This window comes from Melanerpes formicivorus, unplaced genomic scaffold (genome assembly GCF_026170545.1).
Source record: "Melanerpes formicivorus ecotype bairdi unplaced genomic scaffold, bMelFor1.0.p_v2 SCAF_6, whole genome shotgun sequence".
In the NCBI taxonomy this organism is placed as follows: domain Eukaryota; kingdom Metazoa; phylum Chordata; class Aves; order Piciformes; family Picidae; genus Melanerpes; species Melanerpes formicivorus.
This window is the reverse complement of record NW_027142358.1, coordinates 16,995,336-17,013,985: the sequence shown is the minus strand read 5'-3', so window position 1 is coordinate 17,013,985 and position 18,650 is coordinate 16,995,336. Positions and strand designations below refer to the sequence as shown.

The window sequence follows — 18,650 nt, the reverse complement described above, 5'->3', positions numbered from 1 at the left end:
TCCCCCAAAACAACTGAAAAAAGCTGAGACTCAAAGGACTGTTAGTAGAAGATTAGGTGAAGTATACAGGACAGGCAAAGTGGAACATCTAGATAAACAATTCTGTGTTTGGAACCATTTAATAATTTGAGATGCATATCACAAAGTTTCAGAAAGTTTGGGCTGGTGGTTTTTTTGGATGCTGTTCTTATCATATTAAGGTGTTTCAAAGACCTTAATGAAGTATTACAGCAACTCTTTACAGGAAGATTATTGTTTGTAGTGCATCCTTTAAAAACAAACAACACTACCCAAGATTATAAAGGGAGTTGATGGCAAGGGAGGGGAAAAAACAAAAAGGCACACCTGTACAACTTCCTCTGACTTGTGTACCTAAGCAACTTTAGAAACCACATTGAAAATAAATACATTTATTAGTTTTCTGAATTTCAGAAGAACAAATGCACTGATTTTGAAAATAATCAACAGCCCCCAGAATACCCAAACAGCACCACATTTGTTGGACACATTTTGTTTCCCAATTAAGTTTTTTACTCACCTGAGTAATTTACTTCCTTGTTGATTGTGCTTTTTATAGGACATTTAATCAACTGACTAAATCCTTATTATTTTAATCTCTAAATCTATGCAGAGAAAATACCTCAAGGTGCCTATTTAAAATGACCACTGTGTGAACTGATATCACTGCAGAAGACAGAAAATTCACATGACCTATTCTCATGGGTCCTACCAATTAGCTAGACATTACTGAGATATTTCAAAGTCAAAGGGCAAAATGCTCCCTTGTACATCTTTTCATTTCTGTGTGCTTACAAAACTGCCTGCAGCATGTACTTTATGACCTGCCTACTATGTAAACTGCTCTTGCACAGTGTACAGAAACTATGAGCAAACACCATCAGTGAGGAGATTTTCCTTCAGTAGATGATGGTAGAGGTCTGCACAGCCAAAGGCTCTTGGTATTGACAGTACTGTCAGCCCTCCATCTTTGTTTAAAAACACCACCTTGTTTTACAAGCAAGTAAAATAGTCTTTCTGTGCAAACACTTTGTAAGTCATATCTGCTATAGATTTGCTGTTGTGCCAATGCACACAACAAAAAGAACTCAATACCAGGCGCACAGGTAAGAAGGAAGAGAAGAAATAGCATAAGAGAAGCTCAAAGAGTGTTACCAGCTATGTCACATGTTCACTGCAGAGTTTGACCCAACTGCTGCTAAAGACAACATCCTATGCCCCTCTGACACTGAGGCGACACCGGGGATCCAACTTACAGATTTCTAGAATTCTTAAATGTTCATCTTTATCATTATGACAGTTTCAGGCCAGATTAGTTAGTTGCATGGGAAATAACACAATTACTCTAATTACTATGGATACTAGAAATTCTAAGTTTAAACCACATTTATTTTCCATTTCAAAACAGTTACCAGAACTAACGTCTCAGCCTTTAAGGACAGGTGCTGCAGCAAAACAAGCAGCAGAACTGGGAACAAAGGGGAGAAGTGTACCTACACCAACTTTACCAGCCCACCTCAAAAGATGATGGGTTATATTCCACCCACTGAAATTTCACCAGAGAAACAAAGCAGCCAAGTACTGCAAACATGAAGAAGGCATTTTCTTCCCCCTCTCCTCAAGAAGTGCTTCTAACACTTTGCCTCTTCATTCCCTTGCAGCTTCACTGCCTGAGCCACAGAAGCCTCTACCAGGATGCAGGATCTAAGAGGGCAGGACTGTTGATTGACAAGTCTCTAAATGGACTAGAGGAGCCAGGAAAGTTGGAGTGCTGTCAGTTTTTCCTAAACATACTTAACTCTAGCAGAGTGCTCTAACAGACTGAGCACAAAAGCAAAGAATTTGCAGCTATGAGTCTCAGGGGGAAAAAAAGGAAAAAAAAAAGAAAGAAGAAGAAAATATATCTACTAAGACAGCACTGATGGACCATTCAACCAATAAGCTGGAACACTTCAGGCCTACTGAATGTCTTTTTATGGAGAAGAAAGATCTTTTTCACCATTAGCCTTACTGCTATATGCTACTTCAAATTTAGCTGCTAGAAACTCTGTGCTGCTTACATGGACTACAACCAAAAAATATGTATTCTAAACAAATGTGCCCTTTGTAAGAATATTTCTCATTTTCAGTTCTTCCAGAAGAAAACATTTTATGAAGCTTTATTAAAACCCTTTTGGCTGTAATTTCATACTAGTCCATATTAATCAGTCCAAGATATATTTGAAATTACATGTTTAGGATTGCTGAGCACTTACATGAGCCTGCAACAATAACACTGAAGAGCAAGTTCAAAGATTTCAGGGCTTAAATGTTAACAGTTATGTAAACATACAAAGAAATCTATCTTCCTCTGAATTGCAAGGGACCAAAACCCACCAAAACACACAGCAATTACAACTTTTAGCATATCTCCCTGAATGGCCAGCCAAGCATTTTACAGCTCTGCAACTGCAGCAATTCAGCAAGCTTCCTTGAAGGAAAGAGAGAAGAAATGCACATGTCTTTCTAGGAATCAACTATCTGATGTGTGTCTCAAATCAAGTGGGGTTCCCTGGGTGATCCATCATCATTTGATGATACTGCTCAGTGTGTCATGATAAACCCTGTGACAGAAGCAGCAGAAACAATCTTCTCTGTTCTCACTATGACCAAATATTTTTGACATTAGAGAGCCTTTTCATGTTTTTCCCTTTAACCTCTTACTAAAATTTCATCATAGCTTTACTATGTATGCATCATGACAACCATCCTCAGCACAGCAGGAAGACAGCACCACCTATTCTGAAAGGGGGGACTTCCTTGTAACTTAGATATAGAAAGATTTTTCTCCATCTTCCTCTTTACAAGAATTTCAGAAGCAATGTAAGGAAACCGTAACAAAGTCTGACTGGCAATAAACAGAAACAACAAAGAATGAGAAGTCCCCAGATTCAAAATAGCTCTAAGGTGTTTTTTAAATGGACCCATCAGAGTGAGAGTAGAGATGTCATGTAGCCCACGGATTTTTGCCTAGTATTTGCTTGTATTGTTTAATGAAAATAATGGATGGTGTTTGATTAAAGATATATCTTTTGAATATTATGAAGAACAGCTTAAGAAAACCAATCAGTTCTCTGTTAAGACTTCCTGGGTTGTTTAGAAGGCTGTGCCTGGGCCCTAGGCACCAGCAGACCCCCAAAATTTCAATCTGTGCCCACTCAAGCCAGCTCTGTCAGCCCTCTGGTCCACAGTGCATGGTGCAACAGTCACCTGAGCCATGAGTACTTATCAGACAGATTATTACTACAGCCTCCAATAAGGCAGTTCTCAGGGCCTATCAGACCTAAGCTGAGCACAAAGTAATTTTGTGGTTTTGTTCAGTGGTTTTGTTTGTATGGACAAAGAATTACAGAAAAGAAGTCTGGACCCTGAAGATGCAGCCTTCTTGAATGCACTCTGAAGAGTCTCCCATGTCACGTCAAATTAATTGCATGTGTAAAGGGAAGCCTATTACTTTTGCTTTTTCCACTGTATATAAAAAAAATTATGTTTGATTTTAAAGCACATACACTTAAAAATACTGAGGGAATCAGCTACAAAGAGACCACACAAGCTGTTCCAGCCTTCCACAGAAGTCTGGGATTTTTTAAAGTGTAAATACACAGCCACCTCTTCAGTTTGCCCTTTCATCTGTTCTGAAACACTTCTTAACACACACACACACAAACACACACACTTGATTTCCTAACTAGCTGATCATATACAAGTTTGGGGTTTGTAGCTCTGCAGTGCAAAAAAAGATGAAGGTAAAACACAACTTTGATCCTGGAACAGAAGTCAGCAAGGATATTGTGGGTGTCTAACAAGTCACAGAGCTGGGAAGAAAGAAGTCTGTCCTGACCCTGTGTTGAAACTTGATCTAGTTAAAGAGGCACATGGATTACCATTTTTAGTGTTTCTCAGGAGCTGGGGTGAGGGGCAAGGAGGGTGGCAGACGGCAGACAGATCCCGGTCTGGCTGCATGAGCACTAGCTGCCAGCAAAGTTATAAAACAGAGATGCTGGGAGCCAAGGAAGGATGTTTTTCTCCCCTTGTTGCAGAGCACCTTCCATGCCAACGCTGTGTTAATCACCCTGAAAGCACACATCCCTTCTGAAGAACAGCAATACTGTTCATAGCCTGGGAGTAAGTATAAAAGGCTGGAAACTAGGGAAGGCAGGCAGAATTTTGTCTGATCCCCCAAAATGGTGAAGGTAATGTTGATATGGCCACACATAGCAACAGCTATACTGCTTTGCTTGCAAAACCGACATGCATGTAACAGCATGTGGTCCAGTTCTCTATGGAAATGACTCTGTAGTATGATGGTGATTTTGCCAGCTAATGGCTTGTCTCAAACAAACAGGGTAAGTGTCTCCAACCTGAAAATTTACAACCCTGTGACAGAGAGCTGAGTCTGTTCCAAAACTAGTCAGAGTCCATTTCTCCACTATGGCAAGGTAACAGCACAAGATTCTGGAACTGGAAAAAAGCAAGAGCAATATCTATGATAAGTTTATAAAATCATAGAATGGATTAGGTTGAAAGGGACCTTAAAAATCACCTAGATGCATCCCCTGTCAGGGGTAGGGACACCTTCCACTAGGATTGGGTTGCTCAAAGCCCCATCCAACCCATCCTTGAACACTTCCAGGAAGGAGACATCCACAAGCTCTCTTGGCAACCTGTTCGAGTGTCTCGCTATACTCACAGTAAAGAATTTCTTCCTGCCCTAGTTAACTACACTTTTTCATGAGCTGAAAACAAAAGTGTCCCTATTATCATTTGGCAAGAGAGCTGCTCAGGACCGGGACCAGCATGCTTGAGCTGAGAGGTGTTCTATTTTAGTTTCTTTTGGGGTGTGATGACATCAGCAGACAGCGAGGACAGGCAGGTCATCTTCTCACACGCCTATTCGAGAGGGTGACGTCGGCCGCGGGACATTTAAACGAGGCAGAGCTAAGCCATGCGATCACCATTTGGCTAGAGAGCCTTCTGGCTGGATTGCAGCCAGCAGTGCGTGCTGGGTCAGCTCACAGAAGGCAGAAGCCTCTGTGGTAGCTTGGGCAAAATATAGTAGTAAAGTGGAATATACCTATTAAAAAACAAACATCAAACTCCCTAAACTTAATTTCACCTGCCTGAAGAGATCCAGCCATAGGAACAAATCGGCCAAAGGCAGAGCCGGTGTCCAGGCTGCTAGCTGCAGAGAGTGCTGGAGCCTGGCACTTGGAATGGAGGGTGAAGGAGACAACACCTGTGTGAGGTGTGACCAAGTGAATTATCTTCTCAATTTGGTGGCTGAGCTAAAGGATGAAGTATCAAGACTCAGGACTATAAGGGAATGCAAAAGGGAGTTAGATATGTGGGAGCAGGCTTTACAGACCTCCCCTCATTTGAGGGAGGTGACCCCAGAAACAGGGGGATAGGCACAGGTCCCTGTTAGAAGAAGCATGGGGGATCCAACCCAGACATCTTCGCCTCCCCTGCATTGCATAATAAGTATGAGGCCCTGCAGGTTGAGGGCAATGTGGATGAGATGACAGAAGAGGAACCTTCTAAGGGGATGCCTAAAGCAAATCAGTCCCCACCAACCATCAGGACTAGTGCCATAAAGAAAAAGAGGAGGGTAAATGTTGTTGGTGACTCTCTCCTGAGGGGAACAGAGGGTCCTATATGTCATCCTGACCCATCCCACAGGGAATTTTGCTGCCTATCTGGGGCCCGGGTAAGGGACATCACCAGGAGACTACCAAAGCTAATCCAGCCCTCTGACTACCACCCATTGCTGGTAATCCAAGATGGAAGCAATGAGATTGATAAGAAGGGCACCAGGACAATCAAAAAGGAATTCAAGGCCCTCAGACAACTGAGCTCAGGTCCCTCAGTGGCAGGGGTGTAAAGTGAAAGGAACAGCAGAACCCATGCCATCAACAAATGGCTCAAGGGATGGTGCCAGCAGCAGAATTTTGCGTTCTTTGATCAAGGGGCAACTTTTACCGCACCTGACCTGCTGGACCTAGATGGGGTGAATCTGTCTAGAAAGGGTAAGAGGGCTCTAGCACTAGAGTTGGCAGGCCTCATCAGGAGGGCTATAAACTAGGTTTGAAGGGGGTGGGTGGTGAAACCAGTCTCTCTGGAGAGGAGAGAGAGGGACATAAACTAGATTTGGACGAGAAATCAGCAGCCCAGCTCAAGTGCATGTACACCAACACAAGCAGTATGGGTAACAAACAAGAGGAACTGGAAGTCTTGGTCCACCAGGAAAACTATGATGTAGTTTCCATTACAGAAACATGGTGGGACAGTTCACACAATTGGAGTACTGCACTGGATGATTACAAGCTCTTTAGGAGAGACAGGCAAGGGAGAAGAAGAGGAGGGCTGGCCCTGTATATTCAGGAATCTCTTGATGCCACAGAACTTGAGGTAGAGGATGAATGGATAGAGTGCCTGTGGGTTAAAATCAGAAGGAGGGCTAACAAAACTGACATCTTGGTTGGAGTCTGTTATAGACCACCCAACCAGGATGAAGAGGTTGATTAAATACTCTATAAGCAACTGGAGGCTGTCTCAAGATCATCAGACCTTGTCCTTGTGGGTGACTTTAACCTGCCAGACATCTGCTGGGAACTTAACTCAGTTAAGTTTCAATATGCAGGGAAATAAGGAGGGGCAGTAACAGAACCCTCACTTTGGACTTCCAGAGGGCAAACTTCAGCTTATTTAAGCAACTAATTTGGAAAGTACCTTGGGTAGCAGCCCTTAAGAACAAAGGGGTCCAGGATGGTTGGATCTACTTCAAACAGGAACTCCTGAAGGCACAGGAACAGGCTGTGGCCATGTGCCAAAAGATGAGCTAGTGGGGAAGGTGACCAGCCTGGATGGGCAAGCAGCTCTTGAACGAATTAAGGGGGGGGGGGGGGGAAAGAGGGTGTATTGCCTTCAGAAAGGGGAGGAGGCAACTTGAGATATGTTTAAGAATGCTGTTAGATCATGGAGGAGAAAAATTAGAGAGGCAAAAGCCCAGTTGGAACTCAAGCTGGCCACTTCTGTGAAAGACAATAAAAAGCATTTTTATAAATATATTAATGCTAAAAAGAGGGACAAGAAGAACCTCCACTCTTTATTGGACTTGGAGGGGAACATTGCAACTAAAGACAAGAAAAAGGCTGAGGTACTAAATGCCTTTGCCTCCATTTTCAACAGTAAGGCAGGAGGACTTCAGGATAACTGGCCTCCTGAACTGGTTGATGGGGTCAGGGAGCAGTGTAGTACCCCGGAAACCCATGAAGAATTAGTTCAGGACTTGCTGAGCCACTTGGATACTCACAAGTCCATGGGACCAGATGGGATCCATCCTGGGGTACTGAGAGAGCTGGCAGGTGAGCTGGCCAAGCCACTCTCTATCATTTACTGCCAGTCCTGGCTCATCAAAGAGGTCCCAGATGACTGGAAACTGGCCAGCATGATGCCCATCCACAAAAAGAGCCAGAGAATGAGCCCATGGCTTGGACAGCAGCACTTGGTGCTGGGTTAGGACCTGGATGGAGGGCCGAGCCCAGAGAGTGGTGAATGGTGCCACATCCAGCTGGCAGCCAGTCACTACTGGTGTGCCCCAAGGATCAGTGCTGGGCCCCATCCTGTTCAATGTCTTTATTGATGATCTGGATGAGAGGATTGAATCCACCATTAGTAAATTTGCAGACAACACCAAGCTGGGAGCAGGTGTTGATTGGTTAGAGGGTAGAAGGGCTCTCCAGAGGGACCTTGACAGGCTGGACAGATGGGCAGGGTCCAACATGATGGCATTTAACAAGTCCAAGAGCTGGGTGCTGCACTTTGGCCACAACAACCCCATGCAGTGCTACCGGCTGGGGACAGAGCCGTTGGAGAGCAGCCAGGCAGAAAGTGAACTGGAGGTACTGGTTGACAGCCAGCTGAACTTGAGCCAGCAGTGTGCCCAGGTGGCCAAGAAGGCAAATAGCATCCTGGCCTTTATCAGAAATAGTGTGGCCAGCAGGAGCAGGGAAGTCATCGTGCCCATTTACTCAGCACTGGTTAGGCCACACCTTGAGTACTGTGTCCAGTTCTGGGCCCTTCAATTTAAGAAGGACATTGAGACTCTTGAACATGTCCAGAGAAGGACAACGAGGCTGGTGAGAGGCCTTCAGCACAAGTCCTATGAGGAGAGGCTGAGGGAGCTGGAACTGTTTAGCCTGGAGAAGAGGAAGCTCAGGGGAGACCTTATTGCTGTCTACAACTACATGAAGGGAGGTTGTAGCCAGGAGGGTGTTGGTCTCTTCTCCCAGGCAAGCAGCACCAGAACAAGAGGACACAGTCTCAAGCTGCACCAGGGGAAGTTTATGCTCAAGGTGAGGAGAAAGTTTTCTTCACAGAGAGAGTTGTTAGCCATTGGAATGTGCTGCCCAGGTAGGTGGTGGAGTCACCGTCCCTGGAGGTGTTCAAGAGGGGATTGGATGTGGCACTTGGTGCCATGGTTTAGTTAGTCCTGAGGTGTTGGGTGACAGGTTGGACTTGATGATCTCTGAGGTCTTTTCCAACCTTATTGATACTATGATTCTATGATCTCATTCGAGCTTATACAGAATGCAGAGACCATGAATTCACAATCATGCTTAAGTAGGATATCTCCTTTTCAGGCATCATTTGCTATCTCACAAAATAGAGCAACTATGCAAGCATGACCCTGCCCACCAGAAAATCTGTTCTTTCTTCTAGACAGGGTCAAGCAAAACCAAAAATGCTCCACAAATGGCTGATAAGTCTGACTTTCCCCTTGGCTTTAATTTCTAAGAAATAGCTTAGCTGCATATATAAAACAGCAGTATAGATAAAGTTAGTGGTATAACTGACAGAGTACCTATTACATAGGCAAAAATACCTCTCTAATGCTGTAAGAAGAGAAATTTAATATTCTTTTATCTAATTGGAATAATACAAATTCTCTAGGCACAGAAACCAACAGCTCTCGAAAAATGAACAGAGCAGCATCCTCCATTTGTGTCCATTTGTTCTAAAGGCCTGCTTTTGCAGATGAAAGGTTAAATTGCGCTGCAAGTCACTTCTTTATCCTATGGGCTGGGGGGGGGAACGACAAAAAGGACACCAATTTGTGCCAGGGCATGTTTTTTTCTGGACCAGATAGTTGTTAATAAGAAACTGGGATGAAACCCTGCAATTCATATTTCCCTAAGGCTTCTCATGCTCTAAGAGATGCATTAACTTTCACCACAGAGTGATGAAAGAAAGAGCAAGCCACTACAGACCTAGGCGGGATTATGACCAGCAATTCTGCAGGGACACATTCCTATTTCTGCTCCTTGACCTACAAACTAGCATTGTTTGATTTATTCTGAAATCTTCTCTAACAAAGGAAGCAGCTGGTTTAGGTATAATTTTGTTTTGTTTTTAAATCTCTCAAAGTATCTGCATGGTCAGACTTACAAATAAACACACATTTTCTGTTCTTTGCATTACAACACATTCTAGAAAATATAAACTTCTACTAATACGTGGGCAAACATGACAAAACATTATGAAGACTGCTGAAACTAAGAGAACAGAAATAGATAATCATTGAATTGGAGAATGTCTCAAGTTGGAAGGGACCCTTAAGGATTATCAAGTCCAACTCCCTGCTCTTCAGGGTTACCTAAAACTAAGTTATATGATTAAGTGTGTTAATCCAGATGAATCTAGAACTTTAATAGGCTTGCTGCTGGAACCACTGCCCAGGGGAACTTGTTCCAGTGACTGACCACCTTCTCAGTGAAGAGCCTTCTCCTAGTCTCCAGCTTGAACCTCCTCTGACACAACTTTATTCCATTTCCTTGTGTTCTATCACTGGTCACCAGAGAGAGATCAGCACCCTTCCCTCTGCTGCCCCCATTAAGGAAATTGTAGACAAAATAAAACAAGTTTAAAAATCTAGACTGATCCAGTATCCTCCTCATGCTTATTTTTTACCTTTTTTTTTTTTTTTTTTATTTCAAGTGCTTGTGTCTACAACACAAAGAAGTCTACGGACAGAGAAACGCTGCACTCCCTAGAGCAGCAGGCAAAAGCAGGCAGGTAGGTTTTTAACTCAGTTAATACAAATATAAAACTGAAACAGCAGGACACTGGCCTCTGAACATATTGTGGCCTGAACTAACAGAGAAAATAGCTTACAGGACTGGCAAAAATTATCTGGGGACATTATTTCACAGAACAAGGTCTTTCTGTTTTTCCAGCGTTACTCGGAAAATTTCAGCCGGTGCTGAAGAGCTGAATTTTGGAACTCATCTCAATGATCTGTCTGGGATAACCAATCTTTAAAATATCTGTCTGCAATTTGCAATTATGCACCTGTTTGCTGCATACATGGGTTTAGAGATTGAAATAGGAAACATCATCATGAGAAACCATTCTCTTGCTCACCCACTCTCACAAAGGACCATTGCTATGAATTTTCTGTAAGGATTCCTGTACGCATAGAACAGCCGATGTGAGGGGAGAACATTAAGCTGCCTGCAATGCCAGAGAGCAAAGTTCAATAAGTAGGGTGAATTAGGGAATATGGCATCTGCTCATTCCATCCTTGCTTTTGCAGTTTCCCTTGGTTATAAAGGCATTTTGCAGTTCAGTGGGGAAATCAGTAAATAAGGCTTAGATCCCACTGCCTTTGAGTGATCATAAAGGCCCTTCGCTTTCACACAGATGTTTCTGAAAATTTTACCTTGCATACAAAAGTTTTTAAATCTTCAAGCAAACTGATTCACTCAAGTACCATCCAGGTTTGAGTCTCCAGGCAGTTCATGTCTCATGTCAGATACTGGATTAGAATCAAATCTGGCCCAAAACTTTGTATTACTGTGCTCACAGCACAAATATGATGGCTGCCTGCTGTGACACCTTCAGAGCAGAGCTGGCACCACTTTGCTTTCAGCTGAGGCAGATTTGTTTAGTTTCCAGGCTGAACATTTCTTAGAAAGGTGAAAGTTTGGCTTTTGAGGTTTATACACCAGCTCCCACAGCAGATATTCTTCTCTTCAATGAGATTACAATGTTTCTCTTTGTAACTCTCTCCTACCCCCTAACAGGCAAGAATATTCATTAAGCGACAACCGCTAACCATTACCCGCAACACAACCTGTCACACAATATGCAGAGCTCAGCTCATCTAGCAGCTATGATCTCCACCTTCAGCTTACCTGTTTTATGCACTGCAACCGGTCATTGGTCTGCTGTATGTGCCTGTCCATAGAATTCATTTTGATTGTCTCCACTTTCTTCTACCTGAAAGCCATTAAAATCCTTCGATCTGCAAGACAGAAACAACAGGAAAATAAATCACTGAGCATAGTGTATGCACTTCTGCTGCCAAAACAATGAAGAATCCCTTGACAACTCTGCAAGGTGTAATAATCATAACAATCCAAATAACACTGGTGGCCTGCTTTTTGCAAGGCCAAGGGTATGGGGATTCTTTGTAGTCATCCTCTAAATGAAAGTATGTCCCAGAAATATTAAATTATTCAGATATGGCAAAGTGTTATATGGCCAACAATAACAAAATGTGTTATGAAGACTCTGGATTTTTGTATTGAAAATAAAAGCAACAGGTAAACCATGAACTCTCCTCCAACTCTCCTCCAATGAGCCCTTGAAATAGACGAGACACCAACAAGTAGATGACTGGGATTCATGACTCAACAAAGACTTTCAGAACGACTAATGACAAAGAATTATGTTTAGATTAAATGGCTGAGCAGTTTCTGCCCTCCAGAAAAATTTGGCTCTTTAAGATATCTGTAACTGAAAAAACTACTTGTTACTATTCAAAAAGCACATACTGCACTCTTTAGACAGATCTCTAAAAACTGTGTTACTTCTCTGAGTCTTAAAAAACAAACCAACCCCCCAAAACCCCAACAAAACAAGCAAGAAAAAATAAAGAAAACCACAGAAAATGTAAATGAAGGCTTAGAGTAGTATGAGGAGTTTTAATTCATGTTGCTACAGCTGTATAAAATCATCAAACTGAAACTGGTGACAAGTTACGATGCTCTAAACAGCAAACCTGTAGTGCCCTAAGCCCACCACTGATGCTTACCATGGCTAGTTTTATTTGTGGATAGAGCTTGGTATCCACTGATAACACCAACATGAGCATGAGCCCTGCTTCATGTATTTCATAGAATCATAGAATCAGTCAGGGTTGGAAGGGACCACAAGGATCATCTAGTTCCAACCCCCCTGCCACGGGCAGGGACACCTCACACTAGGTCAGGATGGCCAGGGACGGGGCCTCAACCACCTCCTTGGACAACCCATTCCAGGGCTTCACCACTCTCACGGTGAAGAACTTCTTCCTCACGTCCAGTGAGTTATTTGTTAACACTTTCAGCACCATGCTTTACATCATACTCCATGATCACATGTAAGTGGCTCCTTGTCAAGATAATGGCATGTATTTGGAATCACGAGCAATGCCTGCAAGAGGGGAAGAACACGTCATGCTGAACTTGCTGTTTACTTTTCCCTTATCCCTGTGTCCAGACTGATGTAAGCATAGCACAAACAGCTCTCCTGATCTGAAAGGCAGGAATGGCCAAAATGCCACTCAAATGTGGACCAAAAGCAAGACATTAAAAGCACAAGTAAGCAGAAGTGCATACCCTCCTGTGCACATTGGTTTGTATTTCACTGCACCCCTTCCACCCACTACCCCTCTCTGCCCTTGCCTTATAGTTTTCCTATAGTGGCAGAGCAGCAGAATAATACCCCAATGCTTTATTTATATAAAACTTTATATTAGCATAATTGAGGTCCTGAACTTGCACAGAAAACTCCCCCTCATTGATCTCTTCAGTGGCACTCAGATGTTTGCTACTCAGAGAGCTGTCCATAACAAAACTCTTTTCCACTCCCTAAATATACAGAAGAGACAGCAAACTTTTCAGGTAACAATTTGGTTAGAGAAGCTCCTCTACCAATACAGCACTCTACATATTCAAATCCCAGATGACTGTTCCCCATGGTGGGAACCTGACTGCACAGCTGTCATGGCAAGACAGACTCCAGGCCACAGCACCTGTGTCTGTCCTACACACCCAAGTGGTCTAAGATTTCTGTACCTAGCTGATAATGTTCTTCCATGGCTCCCGTCAGATAAGTCTCAGGGAAAGAAATATTTTCTGCTAGACAGTTAAATGAACTCTTAGAACAACAGCTCAAGCTCGTCATCTCCAAACTCAAGACACAATAGAGTTCAATAAAGCACTCCTGTAAATAAAGTAATACTTAGAAAATGGAAAAGCCAGTTTCACATACAAGTATGGTCATTTGATTATGTCACTGCCACCTTCTCAACAGCAAATGCCATCCAAAGGTCCTTAAGTAAATGTAAATTATGTATTTTATTAAAAGAGTAACACAGTCTTATCTGCCTGTAAGACCCCCAGACAGACCTCAGTAGTCATGAAGCTTAATCTCTCAATGGACAGCAGAGGTATTTATCAAGAGATAAGCTAGCCCAGACATGACACAACTTCAGCAGTGATCCATCTTACAAGCTGGGACACATTATCTGCATTTTAATTGAGTGTCAGAACAGATAGAGAAGGGCATGCTGAAAACAAATACAAATGTATACACAATTTTTTGTTGAAATATTTGAAGAAAAGCAAACCAAGGTGTGTTTTCTATTAATTTTTCACTGAAGTCAGGACATTTTTGCTTAATGAACCACTAAGCAAAATACCATGTTTCTGGTTAACTTTGTAACATAATTCTTTTCTGTTTTGGCATTACCTGTTTAGCCTCCTCAGTACCATACAGCCACAGAGAGGATCTGGGGATGAGCTGAAAAGAGTGCCTATCTCAGCAACACATGCATAGACATACTCTATACTGCCAGAAAACGTAATTTTTCAAGTACATCCAGATACACCAGTACTGGTGTCACTGGCAATATACTTCATTGGGGCTCGAAGACTGCAGAGAGATTTAAGAGAGACAGTGACAATGACTGGAATTCATATACTATCACTCATGCCAACAAACTATTCTGAATGATTGATTTATGAAGTGTACATATAAAATCCACTCCAATTCTCTGCCTTCCAGTTAATCACAAGCAAAACTGAAGGCTGCTATTGGCTACCTGAACCATAGCTTACTATTGAATTTGTCCAAATTGTCTGCTCCCACACACAGCGTAGCTTCTCAAAACCTGCCTGGAAAAGCAGAAGGCACAGAACTAACTTGTATGGCTGAGCAGGAGCCTGACAGAGCTCTTGGAGGCAGGCCTGGGAGGGCACGTTCCTCTGTTCTCTTACACAGACATGCTATACAAGTTCTGTCATAAACTAATCAAATTCTGTCTCAGAATAGTTCTGCTACTAACACCCAATGGCTTCCATGGAAAAGCACTCTCTGGCTCTCACCCTGTCCCTAGAAGCTGGAAGTATTTTTACTTCCATCCTCAACTCCACTTGTTGTCACACCTCTAGTGCCCTCTGCTTAAACAGTCTTTGCCCTGGCAGGCTCCTTCCACCTCTTCTCCTTCACTGCTTGGACAGACACCTACCAGCCCTTCACCACTGCCACTCTTTTCTGGTAAATAAAAGCCCCTCAGTCCACTAACTCCCCCAGGCAGCAAATTATTGCATGAACTGAACAGTCAAAATTGTATATATGAAGCCACACTGACATTAACACTTTGTACTTAATGTCCTGCCTCACCCCCATAAGACTTCATTTTGTTAACCTTTCTCTCAGACGCATCATAAGAGCATCAAACAGAACGCATTTCTTTAAGTAAGCATACTGGCTCTAAGTAATTTCTGCTATTAAAAAAAGCAGAGCTCATTAGTGGGATTTATTGTCTGGAAATTATTCTTAGAAGCACAGAATCATAGAATCAATAAGGTTGGAAGAGACCTCAAAGATCATCAAGTCCAACCTGTCACCCAAGACCTCGTGACTACTAAACCAATGCACCAAGTGCCACGTCCAATTCCCTCTTGAACACCTCCAGGTATGGTGACTCCACCACCTCCCTGGGCAGCACATTCCAATGGCTAACAACTCTCTCTGTGAAGAACTTTCTCCTCACCTTGAGCCTAAACTTCCCCTGGAGCACTGGTCTGGTTCCCCACGTGCACATCCACATCCTCAAACTTAAAATCCCCGGCCCTTTCTGTCAATCTCATGATGATTTAAAAATAGCAGCAAGATCACCTTGCTTGAAAGTAATGGTGCTTAAGATACAAAAAGGCCAGCAGGGGTGAATAAGAACAGACTTCTGGTTGGTTAAGTGCCAAGTGCTTATAAGGTCACAAGTGAAAATGGCTTTGCAGGGTCCATCCCTATCCTCTGGCGTACCTGCAGAAGAAACCATGCTAAGATTCGAGTGTTGAGAGCAGCTCGAGAGACAGCAGGGGATGGTGCTGACTGGGATTAGGGGTGCTGGAAGTGTAGGACAGAGAAGGGAATTTTACCCGGTGATTTGTAACAAATCCTCTCTGTTTGGTGGTCACCTCAGCCAGAAAGGTTGCATGCTAATGCTTTGTATGCTATCTCCATCCAAAGGGATAAACAAAAAAATCCCGAGTGTTCCCAGCACCTTCTGGTAATTCAGCAACAAAAAATTCCATTCTTCTGCTGTCTTTTCTGAGGTAAAGATGCAATCTCCCTCTCTCTCTCTTAAAAAATAATTTTAAAATTATATGAATTATTCTTTGCCTTGCTTCTTCCCTCCCCTCTAGCACGTGAGTTTATAGCCCTAGGCAGTAATTAAAGAGCCTTCATTTACATATTTATGATGTCTCCAAAATACAGAATGTGTTTTTTAAAGGCACAGATGTATCAACCTGTTAGACTTTTTATAAACCCTAAAAATACTTGAATCTTTTTTTTTTCTAAACCATTGCTACAAAATTCTCTTCACTATTGAAAAAAGAATGAAATTACGTAGCAGCTATAAAAAAACATTTTCACATTCTTCTGCTACATTCTGTTTTGGATGAAAGTTCACATTAGGAGTTTGCAATTATTCTATCAGAAATTGGACTTCCAGTAAAGCATTTAAGAGCAATTTAGTTAAACAAAGTCCCTACCAGTTCCTAAGGCAGCCTAAACAGCCTCCTAAAAAAAAACCCCATCCAACAAACATTTCAGCACTGCTTCAAAACACTGACGGACCTACAAATGTTTTGCAGTTTGAAAGTAACTGTGGTTTCAGCTCTGCCCTGAAATAAGCTCTCCTGGCACAGCAAGAGCTCTGCCACCCTGGGACAATGGACCATGGAAACCTGCTCCAGGAGTCAGCAGCACCAAGTTATGCTGGATTTCTGCTTCCACAGAGGACCAGCGCACTGATGGTCACCCTTTGGGGAACCGCGGCTGGTATAATTAACAAGATCTAATTTAGACCCACTTGGAACCACCAATGGAAGAACATGGCGGGGGGGGGGGGGGAGGCAAAAGAAACTCCCTTATCAGTCAAGAAATCTCTTTTTTTAAGATTACTTACATGAAGCTAAGAAAAGAGGATAACTGTTCCCTATGCAGGAATTCAACATAGCAGCTTTTAAACATCCGTCTTCTCCCAGGCCCATCCCACCACAATACAGAACTTGGTTAATACAGTTTTTTCAGTCAGCTAAGACTAGTAATTTTCTGCACGTCTCCAGTGTGTTGAGGGCCGTACAAGAGGGCAGACCACTTTTATGTGGTAAGTGCCTGTGATCGAGGGACAAACTGAACTATAGCAAGGGCAGAAAACTGCGCTGGTTTAAGGAATCCGGGGGAATGCGGGGCAGGGAGGCCCAGCGCCTGCGGCAGTGCTGCCGCCCGCAGGGCAGGAAGCACCAAGCGAGGACGCGGGCAAGTGCCGGGTTCTGTGGCTCGGGCAGGGCAGATGGGGCCGCGGAGCATGCTCCCCACCGCACCAGCAGAGGGCGCCGCAGGGCCGCGCCACCGCCCGCCGCTGAGTCCTGGGCCCCGCCGGAGCAGCCCTGAGGGAGGCGGGGTGCGGGCGGCTACCCGGCGCTGGGGAGGCCGCGGGGCGTTAAAGCCGCGTTCCGTCGCTTGCAAGCACGGATCCCCGAGGAGACGGGTCAGAAATAGCCCAGCAGCACTCGGAAGCCTGTCACCGCCAATGATAAATTAAGAAACATCAGCTCACTCGGCGCCCGGTCCTGGCAGTGAAACGAGGTAGTCAGAAACAAAACCCATCTAATTACAATTGACATTTTCCTTAATATTAACTATATTTGTAAAAGTTGTTCCTTGAACTGTTATAACATACCTTTCTGTGTATGCATAGATTAATACTAGACTAATATGATGGCATATAATTGCATTAGTTCTCTCTTGAGTAAACCCAAAACATGCAGACCTGCAGCTAGACCTCAAAATGCAAAGGTAGGAAGCAGCTCAGCAAATAAGCATTGATGGAGGCACAGATGCACAATTAGGGTGCTCACACGATAGTAAAAGGTCTTTTACGTCTGAGTCTGCTTTTCAATTAAAAAAAATAAATTCAAAGATGTTATTAAAGATGATTTTCTGGAAAAAGTTTAATAATGGCAACTATTTTATTTGTCCTGCGAGATATGGCACTAAAAAACCCAACAAAATGTATAAAATACCACGTGAAAAGCCATTTTAATCATTAAACATTTGAAAAAGGGTGTTGTTTTAATAAAGCTTTATTTACCATAAGCTGCTAAATAGCTAGTATTGTTGGCTTTGAGCTATTAAAAAGGGCCAGATGTGAGACAAAGCAGCGTTTGTTATGCTGGGTGAGGAAGAATAGATATTTGTGCTGTGCTGCTTTCCATTGTTGCTCTACAAATGTGCAGTAATCCCCAGAAGACTTTCTATCATTTTTGACTGCGAGAGAGGAAAAGCGAGTGTGCGTGTGTGTGTGGGCTGTCGGCAGGCAGGGCTTCAGTGAGGTGGGAGCAGGTTCTTGTAATTGATGGTGGCTTGAGCTGCAAGAGCTGGGAGCTTTGTCGGGTTTAAGGAAGCTGTTTCTGCAGCCGTGTGCTTGGGAAGGTTTTTATATACAGAGCCTATTACATGCAGGCATGAACAGCCAGCCGGATACACACAAAAGCAAACCCACACATGCTTTTGAAAAAAAGACAGCATGACAGCTTGCATAAGCGAGCCTGCTGGACTCCTCTGGGAGGAGGAGCAGCCGTGTGCAGAAGTTGTTCAATCATGAAGCACATCTGCAGCCTGATTACAAAAGCGAAGGTGGTAGGGCTAGCTGGAAGTGCACACACAGCACTGGGATATGACCTGTGCTTGAAGTATAGGCATAAAAATATTAAAAAAACCTTCTACTGTAAAAGAGGGGTATTGCAGGCACGTAAAAAAATCACATCTCGAGCTGGAGAGAGTGCTCCTTTGAGCTGAACAAGTTGGTCACCAGCCAGCACTAACCATAAAGCACGTGAACTGCCTCCTGCACTGGCAGCCCTCACCTCCAGCCCGCCAGCTGAAATGACTGGTTTTCTCAGACCGAGAGCAGCAGATGCACAGCCCAGTTTCGGGTAATTGCCCTGCTGCATGCTTGTATTACAAGGTTGGTT

General features: G+C 43.4%; 1 protein-coding gene across 14 annotated transcripts in view; it reads right to left on the bottom strand.

Annotated features, from left to right (window-relative positions):
* The window catches only part of ZMIZ1 (zinc finger MIZ-type containing 1), a 361,484-nt gene that overhangs the window by 157,320 nt on the left and 185,514 nt on the right, over positions 1–18,650 (bottom strand). For all 14 annotated transcript variants that reach the window (XM_068139917.1, XM_068139913.1, XM_068139912.1 and 11 more), the window contains one exon: positions 11,253–11,362. In XM_068139917.1, coding sequence (XP_067996018.1) covers positions 11,253–11,312 — 60 coding nt within the window. In that variant the 5' untranslated portion in view covers positions 11,313–11,362. The remainder of the gene's footprint in view (positions 1–11,252; positions 11,363–18,650) is intronic.